General features: G+C 40.9%; 1 protein-coding gene across 1 annotated transcript in view; it reads right to left on the minus strand.

The window, feature by feature from the left end:
* The window catches only part of ERC1 (ELKS/RAB6-interacting/CAST family member 1), a 563,466-nt gene that overhangs the window by 350,469 nt on the left and 198,495 nt on the right, over window positions 1-14,502 (minus strand). Inside the window, 3 exon segments of the mRNA XM_038395866.2 lie at window positions 1,205-1,345; window positions 2,536-2,676; window positions 4,362-4,499. Of these exon segments, the coding sequence (XP_038251794.1) occupies window positions 1,205-1,345; window positions 2,536-2,676; window positions 4,362-4,499 (420 nt within the window).

Genomic DNA, 14,502 nt, shown 5'->3' on the forward strand with positions numbered 1-14,502 from the left:
GACTTGAGGGGTCCCTTCCCCAGGCCAGAGGCAACAGTACTAGGCTCTCAACGATAGAGTCCAAATGGCCCAGCACGGGTCTCACTCTGCTGGTTTCATGAGTCTTGGAGTTGGGGGTGCCCCCAGTCCATTTTTCTTTGCTTCTTCTGTGGCACTGATGACTAAGATCAGTGCCAAGTGCTCCTGTGAGGTGTAGACCTCCTCTGCACCAGAGAGCCCTGATAGTTTTGAGAGTCCTGGCACACGGACAAGGAGTCCTTCCTCAGTGCTAGAGAGGCTGAGCTACACTGCCTGTCTTTCAGGAAGCCGGTGCACTTCTCACCAAGGCAGAGGTGCTCAGTGCAGAGTCAGCATGATTTGGTTCCAAGTGTGGGGACAGAGAGCCATCTCCATAAGAAACTTGAGTCTCTGGTCCCTGTCCTTTTTGGTACAAGGTTTGAACCCTTTACAAATCCTGCAGTGCTCCTGCAGATGAGACTCCCCCAAGAACTTAAAGCAAGGAGAGTGGGGGTCACTAATTGTCATGGGCTTATGGCAAGCCTCACACAACTGAAACCCCAGAGACCGAGGCATGTCTTCGTGCCGGGGAAGGGGAAATCCCAGTAAACAGGATCCTACTCGATTAACTACTAACACACACTAAAACTGTACAACTAACCACTATCTATTAACTATATTCAGGGAAAAGAAACCAAAATCCAGGGGGCACCAGAGCCTACCCAATGGATACCACTGAGGGGGAAACTTTCTGGCGGTGATGCACACAGTGCACACACACCTACATTGGAATGAACATGAGCAAGAACTCGAAGAAGAATCTGTATAACCAATCACATAGGGCTCTTAGCTATATTAAATATTTCCCCAATAATCATTATTGGTACACTGATATAGTATCTGAAGGTGGTAGGCTTGGTTTAGAGACAGAACTGAAGCAGAAAGCAAATAGATGAGGTCCTGCAGGACTTGTGGAATACAGCTGTTCCACTGTAGGGGGTATAAGAAGCAGCCCAGGTTACAGATAAAAGAACTGAACAATCCCATCATGGTATCTCAATACTTTGTTGATGCTAACCAAAAGGATTGTGTTTGCTTCATTTTGTACAGTAGAAAAAGGAAGAATTGCAAAGATGAGACTGTTTAACACTGTACTAGAGAGTTTCCTATATGCATGTAAATCAGGGAAGCAAGTATGAATTTTTACCTTCTTCAGCTGAGTTTCCATTTTCAGACACTCCTCCTTCTTCTGCTCCAATGCAATTTCTAGCGTCTTGAGCCTGGAGTCCTTCTTCAGTCCTGAAGAAGCCAGAGATGAGGCATGTTCCTTCAGATCCAACAGGGAAGCCTAAAACAAACAAGCAGAACACAACTGCTATTGGGTAAATGATCATTAAGCACAATGCCACGACTTTAAATTTCTTTTTTGTCTTTGTTTTCCTGCCACTGCCACACTTCTGGTTCCCGCTTTGGAAAATAACCTAGGACAGCTTGGTTCAGTTCAGATTCTCAGGGTAAAGAACAAAACCCAGTCAAAACTCCCTTAAAATTCAGTTGAAATGACATGACTGAAGTTTTTTTTTTTTAAATGGCATTATTATTTTCGTAGTAGAGGTATTTAAATAAGTCACCACCTGCATTTAAGGGATTCAACCACTTTATCATAGATTAGATGATCCTGTTTTTACTGTGGTAGCGCTCAGGGTATGGAACTCACTAACCCCATCCCACTTTCTCCATAATTCCCAACTTTTCATATAGATATAAATATAAAATTGCATGGTTTAATTGCATTGTTTAATTGTAGTAATTGGGGTTTTAAAATAAAATTGTAGGTACATTTGAGTGTATAACCCCTGGAGATGAATAGAGGAAATTTATACTTCTGCCAGTGCAATTATATTAATTAGTCTGGCTGTACAGATATGACACAGCAGTCCATTTTATCAACAGCAAGATGGCTCTTCACACCCACAAGGGCTAGAAATATAACTTGCATAAAGTTGCAGAAGATGCAGCAAAATCTATAGGAAGAACATTTATCTGTGAATTTTCCATACACAAAGGTTTTAGCTGCTTGTGCTCTTTATCCCATATACTTAATGAGAAGATGGCATATATGTTGCAGTGAGCTGAGAAGATGCTATTTGTCCTGTCTACTGACTGCAGTTTCACATGTCACTGATCTGCAGCACTTCTAAAGCATAAAGTCAATAAATCCTTCCTCTTTCTCCCATCCTCTTCAGTATACTTAATAGACACTAACTAGCTATTCCAGAATTACTGAGATTCACATAAGTGCTGCCAACAACTTTACCAACTTCCAACTTCACTGGGAATGCCAATGGTCAAACCACATCATTTAATGGGACAACGAAAAGTTTTGACACATGTACACTTTGAAATGTGCTACACAAGTGTATTTTCAGCGCATAAACGTTTTGCAGAACCAAGTTTATAGAACATACTCTTCCCACCACACACACCCTTCACAGCAAACAACTAACAACAGAGAAGATAAATTTTGCTAGCGTTAACCTCTTTTTCAGAGAGATCTCCTTGCAAGAGGCTGACTTTTTCCTTCAGGTCCTTAAGATCTTTTTTGTAGTTGTCAGTCTCCTCTTGTTTTTCTCGCTCATCCCTGTCCCGTTGCTCCTTCAGGCGCTCAATAGTCCGCTCCTGATAAAAGAACACAGTACCCTGTGATGAAAATCCCTTTGAATCATCTTAACAGGTAAAATTTTGCTTATTTTCCGATAAGACATCATACCACATCTCTGCTTATTAGTTTAAGGGGAGAAAGTGTGCAGAATGTTGCTGATCTTCTCTACTCTCCTCCAACAGACCTCAGGAGGGAAGAAAATATCTTGAAACTTCACTGGTTTCATGATTAAGACGACCCAGGCTACTTGTTAATGCAAACTCTCCAATCTCTGAATGTTTAATAATATTATTACAGTATTATCTCATTTATCCAGCTGCTGACTAAACGAAGTTCAGTCAGGTCACCTGGCAGCAAGAAGCACCACGCATTGCATTCTTACTTATTCAATTCCTATTTTTCCAAAGTTTGCAGATGTGTCTGTAGCCCTTCAGACAGAAAGAGATGCAATATACACGATAAGAAAAGGAGTACTTGTGGCACCTTAGAGACTAACAAATTTATTAGAGCATAAGCTTTCGTGAGCTACAGCTCACTTCATCGGATGAAGTACCACAAGTACTCCTTTTCTTTTTTGCGAATACAGACTAACACGGCTGCTACTCTGAAATATACACGATGTGAGACATGAAACCAATGTGGGGACGGGATTGGCAATAAAAACAATTCTTCTGTACACGAAGCGTCAACAGATGCTCATCAAGGTTGAAAGCTGAAGTGATGGGAGTATTCTATTTATAAAATAAGCCCCAACTGCAAGCAAGCACACCAACAAAGCTTGTATTCAGAGTCTGACGGACTGAGGGAGCCATGGCCCTGTCTCTGAAGGAACTGAGACACAATGTGCACTAATGCTAAAGAGATCCCCTGTAGGGACAGAACAGTCCCAGCTGTTTCTTCAGTCAACAATCCGCTGCTATGCAAGAATGAAAAATGCAATGAGAACAACAGGACAGGAAAGAAAGGAGTCTGGGTTGTAGTTACATCAGGATCAAGGAGTTCTGTGTGATTTAGTTTTGAGAACCAAAAATATAAGTTTCAGATGGTGAACTTAAAAAAAAAAAATCTACGTAACATAAGAAAAAATAAAAATAAGACATTAGCCTGACATAAAAAGGTAAAGAATCCAGGGCCTCTAACCTAGAATGTGCCTTCCAGCTGCAGTGCTAAAGATGCACCGTAGACAAAGAGGACAGCTCAATCAATACTCCACAAAGTTCTATACAATATTAGCACAGTACAAGCAGCAGCAATTCTTTTCATACAGAGTTATATGATGGACCTAATTAGTGGGGTAGCAGCTCGAGACGTAACTCCCTACAACATTCCACTGTAAAGACTTTATGCTACAGAAAGCCCTCCCCCCAAATCCTATCCCTAGCATATGTATTGAGAACTGTACTGCTGTCTTAATTCAGATTAGACCTGTCAACAGCACATGGCTGGCTAGTCAAAATATCCTAAGATGTCTTCTAGTGAGAAATCCATTATGCCTAACAGCAGCTGCTCCGCCTGGATCAACAGCATCCAGATGGAGACCTTTACTCCCACAGCTCCTAGAAAACAGTAAATGTCCAGCTGTGCTGTAAAGGTATCTCTTCTGTTACCTAGAATTCAAGGCAGTACTGAAGAAGTTTGGATTTACAGAGATGATTAGCAGAATGAATTTTGAATTTAAAGGACTTGTGCCCTTTACACTCACTTTCTCTGCAAGTGCTTCTTCCAGTGTGGTCAAGGCAGTGTCAGTGTTGGTGGTGTCAGCCTGCAGGGATTTTACTCGATCCTTCAGACTGCTCATCTGTTTTTCCTTGTCTCTTAATTGTTCCTGGAGATTTTCAATCTTAATTAAGAAAAGACAATTAAGAAGAGTCTGAATGAAAAAGTTTAATGGTATACAAAGCTTTATACTATGTTCCTACAATAAATATACAGCTGTTAAAACATCAACATGAGTATTCAGTGTTTAGCAAAGGGAAATACCCCACAGTTTCAAAGTCATACGCAGGGATTTATCTCCCAGAATCCCACATCAAAACAGAAAATACAATCAATGGTAATGAATATGATTCAAGAATTAGAGGACAAGAACAGAACGCATGAGAGACCGGGAGCAATATTTTTAATATCTACGAAAGAGAACTTTGAGCAACAGCACAGTGTAAAAATACTTTCAAAGTAACAATGTCAATGAAGGAAAGCCATTATTTGCAATCTTGGAAGATGGTAAGATTAGGTGTAATGTACTGAAAGAAAGGAAGGAAAAGTTCACTTTTGATATTAATGAAAATATTGTCAAAGTAACTGGGAAACAGAATAAACTCCAAAAGGAGATGTTCAAAGAACCATCACTACAGATATCAAGTAACTGAACATCAGTGGGAATAATTTAGTTAGTAGCCCTGAGTAGTTCAAGAATTCTTTCTGAACATAAATGGGAGGCTCTTGTCTATGTACTCCATCACCTGAAAGTTTAGAAGTTAGGGCAAAAAATTTACACACTCATTGTCCTCCCACCTCAAACACAAAACTAGCAGATCTCCTTGCCCATGAGACCATCTATACTAGGAAAACCATTTTTATGTTAAATTAGGGGAATTAAAGTATTAACAGTCAGTAAGCATCCAAGTTTATACTTAGAATTTAAATATGAGCACAACACATGTCACTTGAGGACATATTTTAAAGAGACACACAGATATGAAAGGTTACATAATATAACTTGCTGGAAACACAAGTATGAGAAAAACTGGAGATTTCCCCTTCTTTAGATTCCATTGTACAGATTAAGTCCTTATTAGCATCTGTATGTAGCACTAGTGACACCTGGGGGTTAAACAGAATAAGTCTCAAAATGAACTCTTAGAGGTTCTGAAAGAAAAGTTTCTCTTGATATGCTTACAGATGCTGTTGCAGCTCAGCTGAGCCAGGTAACATCCTACATAGTAGTCCATGTGGCTGCTTTCAACCTCATGAGCTTTCAGAGATCCATCAGCTGTCTCAAAATATCGACTGTTTAAATAGCCAATGATGAAAATACACTACAAAGTAATACTATTTCCCCATGTTTATTCCCCTCCCCTACTGTTCCTCGCACTTTCTTGTCAACTGCTGGAAATGGACCACCTTGATTATCACTACAAAAGGTCCCCTGCCCCCACTCTTCTGCTGGTAATAGCTCACTTTACCTGATCACTCTTGTTACAATGTGTATGGTAACACCCATTGTTTCATGTTCTCTGTGAATATAAAAATCTCCCAAATGTATTTTCCACTGCATGCATTTGATGAAGTGAGCTGTAGCTCACGAAAGCTTATGCTCAAATAAATTTGTTAGTCTCTAAGGTGCCACAAGTACTCCTTTTCTTTTTGCGGATACAAACTAACAGGGCTGCTACTCTGAAACCTGTCTTAGATTCCCGTTTGCTTCTACTGGGGAAACACTTTGGGAAACAAGATTCCAACAGGCTGGACAGACAGTGCACACAGATGCTTTCTGCTCTGAGCAAGATACTGCAGGAGAGGCACAGCTAAGCAACTAAACACAGACGTGTTAACCAGCTGGCCAAGGAGGCACACAAACTGAAAGGCATGCGTTCGTTTGCATGTGTAATACATTGCTTAGTCTGACCAGGGTCATGTGACATCTCAGCTACACTGTAACATTTGACTACTGCAATCCCTCATTACTGCAGAACCATCTATCTGCATTTACAGAAAGTGACTGAGTACTACACTTAGTATGAACCTTGTATTTCTAGGTAAAAAAAAATAAAATAAAAATGGTTACTCACCTTCTCAAAACTGTTATTGTTTAAAATATGTTGCATGTGTCCATTACACGGTAGCTGACTTCCAAGCTGTTCTCAAAGTGGTGGGGCTTCAAGTCTCATCGGAAGAGGTACTGTATGACTATTTCCCTACCTTTGCTTCTTCCCTTGTGCAGCAGTAAGTACTTAGTGTCTAATAAGCATTGTGGATGGAGAAGCACATTGCTGCCCTACAAATATCCAGAATAAGGACATGTCCTACAAAAGCTGCATGACCCATTTAGAGCATGCTGTCAGTTTCTCAGGAGGCATTATGCCCTTGGCAGCAAAACACATAGTGATGCAGCTGATAATCCACTCTGATAGTAGTTGTGCTATAACTGGTTGACCTCTCATTCATTCTTCATAGGAAACAAATAGCTGGAAGAACCCAAATGGACTTTGTTCTGTCCAGGAAAAAGCTAAAGCTCAAAGCACATCCACTGTGCAGCCTTTGTTCATCTTTGTCAGCATGAGGCCACATGAAGTAAAGAGGTAAACATAGTGGCATTTTCTGATTTTAAACAGAAGCTTAGTGTAAGTCTACTCTACTGCGCTACATTGGCACAGCTGCACAAATGCAGCTGCACGTGTCTGGTGAAAACATGCTATGCCGATGGAAGAGTGCTTTCCTGTCGCCATAATTACTCCCCCTCAACAAGAGGCGGAAGCTATGTCGGCAGGAGAGCGTCTCCCACCAACATAGCTCAGTGTAGACACCGCTTTAAGTCAATGTAATTTATGTTGCTCAGAGGGGTGGCTTTTTCACGCCCCTGAGCGACGTAAGTTACATCGACTTAAGCAGTAGAGCAGACAAGCCCTTAGTGTGTAGAAAATGGTATATGGTGAAGCTGTGAGAAGTACACATAGCACACCCACTCTCCTAGCCCACTAACAAAGCCACCTTTACTGACATATGCAGAAGTGAACAGGAAGCTATAGGTTCAAATGAAGAGGTCCATATGAGCACAAAACACTAATTTTAAATCTCAAGTTGGCACTGGATCCTGAATAGTAGGAACAATCTATCTACACCTTTCAGAAAACTGGTTTCAATAAGATTAATAAAAACAGTTCTACCAGGATGAAATGCTGAGATAGCAGCCAGGTGTACCCTAATGGAACTGGCAGAGGGCTAGACCTGGTTCCTTAAGATGGAAGAGATAAGCTTTGATTCAAATAATTCTGGATTGAGTAAGCGACATATCATGGGAGGTTGCCCAGATGGAAAAACATTCCATTTAAGAAGGTAAACTGCTTTTGTGGAAGGTTTTCTACTAACAAGGAGGACATTCTGGACTGCCATTGAGTAGCGTGCCACCTCTCCATTTAACCACTGATGAACCATGCTGTGAGGTGCAGCACGCAAGGATCCGGGTACAGCCCTCACCTGTGATTCTGAATTATCAGATTTGTGGTTACAAGGGCAAGGGTTCCTGAATACACAGTATGACGGGTTGGACCCCCGGGATATCACTTGGTGTGCTGGGACACCACTGAGACGGACTATTCTGTCAGCCTGGACCCCCTTTTACCTGGTCTTGCCGGGCTAGGCTCCCCAGCCTTTTCCAGCCAAGCACACAGACAGGACCACACCCAGCTTTACAGAGAGACAGAGATCTGTTCTGAGAAGGCTCACCTTAAGGGGCTTGCCACAGCACCCAGATGTCCACCCTCTTAGAGTACAACCCCCAAATTATATGAAATTCACCTCTTCCCTCAATGTGGAGGAGGGTATGGATAACTTCTCTCCCCCGCTCCAATTAGAAATCTGGGTTATATTGTAAACTAGAAATAAATGTATTAATTATAAAAGGTGTATTTTAAGTAGTTAAGAAGGTAGCAGACAGAGCAAGGCAGATTACTAAAAAAATAAAACAGAGCACGCAAAGTAAGCTTAATACACTAAAGAAACTAGTTACATGTAAGTTCTCACCCTAAATGTGGTCCTAATAATTTTCTTCACAAGCCAGACACCCTTCCAGCCTGGGTCCAGTTCTTTCCTCCAGGTCAGTCTTAGTTGTTTCCCGCAGTCATCTTGGGTGGGGTAGCAGGGGAGAACTAACGACCTGGATTACGCCATTCCCCATCCTTAAATAGGATTTGTGTAAAGTGGGAGTCCTTTGTTTCCTAGTTTGACACCCCCCTCCCCAGCTGCCACAATCAGGCTGCAGTTAAAAGGATCATTCTGCCTCAATCTTTTTTCAACTTGAAAATAAACCTGCGGTACATAGCCCATGGAAACATGAAAGTATGTGAAATTGACCTGTGGCCATGTCGTACCCTGGAACAGAAATGGGAACATTTCCTGTTTTGCCAAGTCACAAACAGATCCACCATTGGACAAACCCCTATAGAGAACACTGCAGCAAGGATGGCTGTGTTAAGAGACCACTTGTGGCCTAAATTGAAGTACCTGCTCAAGTGATACACCAGGCCATTTTGAACATCGGGCAGGTCAGGTGCCCTGAGAATGACTGCGCTCTGAATGCATAAGTTCCACAGCTCGACTACCTCCTGTCTGATCTAGTGTCCCCTTGTTTGTTCGCATAAAACACAGTTGTGGTGCTGCTGGTGAGCACCTGGACAGTCTTACCCTGAATGTGAGGCAGGAACTATTGACAGGCACAGACTATTGCACAAAACTCAAGAGCATTTATACACAATCTGGCCTTGTGGGGGGCCCACAACCTTTGATCTTGAAGAGCACCCAAATGTGCTCCCACCATTACCAAGATCATGCAAGGGAGAGAGAAAGAGAGACAGGGACTCCCTGACACATGTCATCTTGGCTCATCCTCCAGATTAGAGACAACAATACCCTGTCCTGGATACATACCAGCTTATCCAGATGGGAAACCGGAGGGTGATAGACTGACTTGAGCCAAACTTGCATTGCTCTGCAAATGGAGCCTGGCATGAGGGGTCACATATGTATGCCACCATGAAACCTGGGGACCTTGTCATAGGCTCTCCCAGTATCAGGCGAGTTCCACCTGACTAAAATAATAATAAATAATAGTAATAATAACAATAATAATAATAATAATATATGAACTATAGAGAAATGTGATGAAAGAAAAATAAGGAAGAAAAACCATCCAGTGGATGAAAAATATTACCACTAGTAAGAATAAAAGAAAAAACACAACTTTGTTCACAAGGATTGAAGCTGTGATCACACAACACTGAGTAACTACCACAGATGGTAAAAAGGAACTGAAGGAGGGGTCGAGCTGCTCTGTCCTTTATACCCTCTCTGTAAGGCTCACAAGGAGCCAGGAATGGGTGGGGGTGCCCCAACTTTCTCGCATCAAAGCACAACACACACGTACACCTACAGCATAATGGACATATGCAAGGACTTGAAAAATAACTTTCTGTTCTTCCATTCTACATGTTTTGCACATTTTTGGGAAATGAAGAAGCTGGTACTCATGCCTGGTAGGTATACCAGGTATATTTAAATCAGTGTCTATTAAGTAGACCAATGGTGTCTCATTGTTTCCTTGTACTGCCCCTTCTGTCTATCTGTATACATCTGCTGCTTCTTATCTTATTCTTAGATTATAAGCTCTTTGGGGCAGGAACTGGCTTTAGTTCTGTGTTTGTACACAGTGCCAAGCACAATGGAGTCCTAGTCCATAAATAAAAAATAAATTAAATATTTAAACCATGTTAATAGCTATCCATTGTCAAAGAAAGTGTGCTGCAAACAGATCTGCTCTCCCCAGAGTCAAACAATGGCTGGTCTCTAATAAGGATGCGTGCGTCCTTAAAGATATTTTTAAAATGGCTAATAGCCATTTGATGGGCTTATGGAGGGAAACAGGTCCAATTCCACACATTCAGTAACAAATTTCTCTTTTGAAATAGTATTCAATGAAAGTCTGGTTATCTTTATTCTAATCTTCCCCAAAACCTGAAGTGAAATGACATATACAGAAACAGAAGTTACAGGTTCTCCAAGACTGTACATTCTCAAGAAAAACTGGGCAAAAATATCCCTTGTTTCTGCCCACACACTGGTCACCAGAATAAAAATTTACCGTCATTCTCTACCTGCTGGCTCCACAAGCAACATAACATACTCCCGTCAAAGGATTGCACAATGTACATTAAGGATATTTGCTTTAATCTTCCTTCCTCTCCATCCCACTAAAAATATTTGGTAAACAAATTACTATATAAGCAACAGAAACAAACCAAGTATTCAAAACGTGCTCCACGCATCATGTCCCCAACAAAGAATGAAACAGAATATGCAGGGGTCTATACATCTCCTTTGGGAGATGCAAAGGGGGCTTGCATCAGCAATTTGAACTGAGAAACAGTTTCACATGTAACAAGTTTACTCTAAAATGGCCTCTCAACACAGGAATGTAAATGTCTACCCTATATTTTCTAGGCTGAAAAGAGAACAGAGATATCATTATCATTAGATTATCAAGGGCCTTTATTCCTGCTGTAAATTCTAATTTCCCAAGGAAAAGACAGGAATTGATGAAAAATTGATGCTGACTGATAAGGTACATGCTGGAATTATCTGCCCTGCATACCAAGTCCCTCACTGGTAAAGGCTCATTGAAATCTTTCGTTTGGCTTTTTATCAACATTGCCAGTCGCCGGGCACTATGTTTCAACATAGGGGATTTATTCCTAGTCAGGCGGAACTGATTTGTTTGCCTTTAAGGTCCTAATTGCTGGCATTCCAAGGGCAAGGAGACTAGACCATTTCTTGCAAACACCTGAGGAAAATATCAGCCCAGGAATTAGAAGGAGGCAGCATCTGAGTCAATACTCAGAATCTATGAGGTCTCCAAACCTGCAGGGTCAAAAGATTGTTCATTGTAGTACTATAGGTTGGCTAGAGACCAACCTGGACATAATGTTGACCAGCTGCCAATAAGACCTCATTTGAAAGAATAAAATTAGAAGGAGGTGGAGTGATTGCTCAAGCCCTTGGTTTGCTTGCAAGATGTTTTAATTGTCCCTTTTGTTGTATGTTCTGAAAGAAAAGGAACATCTGGTACATTATGAATGCTATTAATTAGGCTGTTTGCCCAGGAGATCCAGGCACGGGAAGCATCTACTGCAAACTGCCAGCTCACCAGATTCATTCCCATAAAAAGTAGTAGTCATACTCCGTCAGGCTCATTTTAGTCAAGACAGGGTTAATTCAGAGTCTTGGGGGAAGACTGATTTATTTTTTATTCCTAGAGGGTAGGGAAAAATGTAATTAAAGCTTGAGTTAAGATATATATCCATAACTTATAGCCAACAAAATCATTTACAAGAATGTTCTAGATGTTTTTTTAAAAAAACATTAGAAAGCCAGAAAATTCAGACTTATGGTTAAATAAAGAAAGGCTATGAAGGAAGCGTGGGGGGGGGGGGAGAGAAGGGAAGGTGGTGGGATTCAGAAGAGATTTGGAGCAGCAAGGGGCAATAGAAAGGGTTTACTAGTCCAGTCCCCTATTCCTGGGAAGTGTGAAAGGAAAGTGGAGCTCAGCTGGCAGACCCCAACTTTTAGAGGCAGAACCCTATAAAGCCCCTCCACAATGGGTAACTTTTCACTATGCTGCATGGCAGCACAGGGAAATCTTTCCCACTGAGGGGGAGACTTCCCTGTGTTTCAGACTATAATAGGCAGGGCTGAAACCCAGCTGGCTTTTAAAGCAAAAGAATGGTAGAGGCCCTATTCCTCAAGGTACACACATACATATATGAGAATCTGGGGCTGTGCTATCCTTTGGCAGACTCCCAAAGATTTGGAATCACAGAAACCAACAATATGACCAGGGGAAATTATGTTTACACCTACTAACCTCCAGAAACCTATCAAGAATAAGGGGAAAATCTTAAGATGGGTACTGAAGTCATGGGGGAGGAAAAGGATGCAGAGGACAAGTTGTGGGGTCTGAGAGAAGAAAAATGGGGATAGGAAGGGAGCAAACAAATTTTTGGAAATTCTGCAAACACATATGGATTGCCTAAACTCCACATATTCACTTGGCCTCACTGTTTTTGCCTCCTGAGAAGGTTAAGAGATCTGCACAGAGGAGGGTACCTTTCCTGCAGAATTCATAAAGCTCTGATTGTGAGTGGAAGTGACAATATTTATGCTGCCTCTTGCAGCTAACCTCACCCAGTTTCTGCTCTATCTTTGGCCACTAGAGCCACTGTAGGTCTCCTGCTCTCTTCCCTCATGACCTCTGACCAAACATAGGATCCCTTCCAATAGACCTCTTAAGGTCTTTTGGAGAAGAAACCTGCTCCTTTGGACCTTACTGTACGCAGAAATGTAATCTGTGAGTACACTGAGACTTTACAGCTGCCTGGAAAACTTTGTAAAAAATTTGACAACACCCCAGCAAAATTTCAAAAGAAAACTAGAAATGCTACCAAGTTTTACAAGTTCCCTAGATCCTTAAGTGCTGTTCCAGCGCTTAAGTAACGTCACCTCTCTGTGCCTCAGTGTCATCATCTGTAAAATGGGGATAATGGCATTTACTTCCTTTGAAAAGTACTTTGGGATCTACAGTTTTGAAAACTACTGTGTAAGAGTTAGATATTATTAAAGACAGAGTACTTGTAAATGTGGTTTCCAGCTTCTCATATATAGTTTTGTGCACTAGATCTCAAAGTCTTCCTACACAACCTCATCTGAAGTCTTTTGGACAGACTGTTTGGTAGTAAAACATTGCAGAAAAGTGTTAAAAAAGGTTTTAATCACAGTTTGAACAGCCTTCTATGGCCACTATCTTGAAAACTGTTTGTTCCAGTAACCACAAAAAATAGTATACTGCGATAAAAAAAATAGTATACTGCCCGCAGGCCACACATATCATATTTGAAGCTGCACTAACTTTTATTGGGGCTTTTATACCGAGAGCGGTGGGCATGTAACAACAACAACAAAAAAAGGTCTGCCTTATTTATGGTCTGGAATACCTATCGCCACTCCATAATTAAAAAGAATTAGGGTTTAACTGACTGATTGCATCTTTCAGTTGGAAACAAATACTTAAGATTAACTCACTCCTTCTCTCCTAGGCTGGCAGAGGCTAGTGCAATGGAGAAACAATATGTTAAATGTATGAAGGTAAAGTGGGGTATGTCACTTCATAGCTATCACTGACTGCTTTATGAATATTAAGATCAAAACAGAAGCTACTTCCAGGACTATCATGTAGAAGAACAGTTGCTGAAACATGAGGATAAAGAACTACTTCACAATCCATTAATAACTCAGCAGGATATTAATCATCATCATCTACTAGGGCTAAACATTTTTGAATCAGCAGGCTTGGACAACTTGCACCCAAGAGTCCTAAAAGAGTTGGTTGAGGAATCTCTGGCTCACTGGTGTTAATTTTTAATAAATCATGGAATACCCAGGACATTCAGGAAGACTAGAGGAGTGCTAAAGTGCCAGTATTCAAAAAGGACAAGTGGGATTACCTGGCTAACTGACATCAAGCACAGGCATAAAAATGGAAAAGGTAATAATGGATTCAATCAATCAAGAATTGAAGGATATAAATATAATTTATGATAGTCAACATGGTTTTAGGGAAAATCAGTCTTGTTAAAAGAAACCAGATTTAATTAAAAAAAAAACGAGATCACAAGTTTGGTTGATAAAGATAACTGCGTAGATGTAATATATTTAGACTTTGGTATGATGTTTGACTTAATACCACATGACTTTCTGATTTAAAAATCAGCACTATAAAATATCAGAGCACACAAGAAGTGTATTAATAACTTAACAGGCAGATCTCAAGAAGTAGCTGTCAATGGGGAATGAGGGTGGAACCTTTCTAGCAAGGTTCCATAGGGATTGCTTTTAGGTCTGATGCTATTCAATATTTTCATCTATGACCTGGAAATAAATATAAAATCACTGGTGATAAAATTTATAGATTATACATATTGGTGGAGTGGAAAATAATGATGAGGAAAGTGGCAGTCAAACATACAGAGCTACTTGGAGCACTTGGAAACCTGGGCCCATTCAAACAAGATGCATTT

Source organism: Dermochelys coriacea, chromosome 1, assembly GCF_009764565.3.
Source record: "Dermochelys coriacea isolate rDerCor1 chromosome 1, rDerCor1.pri.v4, whole genome shotgun sequence".
NCBI lineage: Eukaryota > Metazoa > Chordata > Testudines > Dermochelyidae > Dermochelys > Dermochelys coriacea.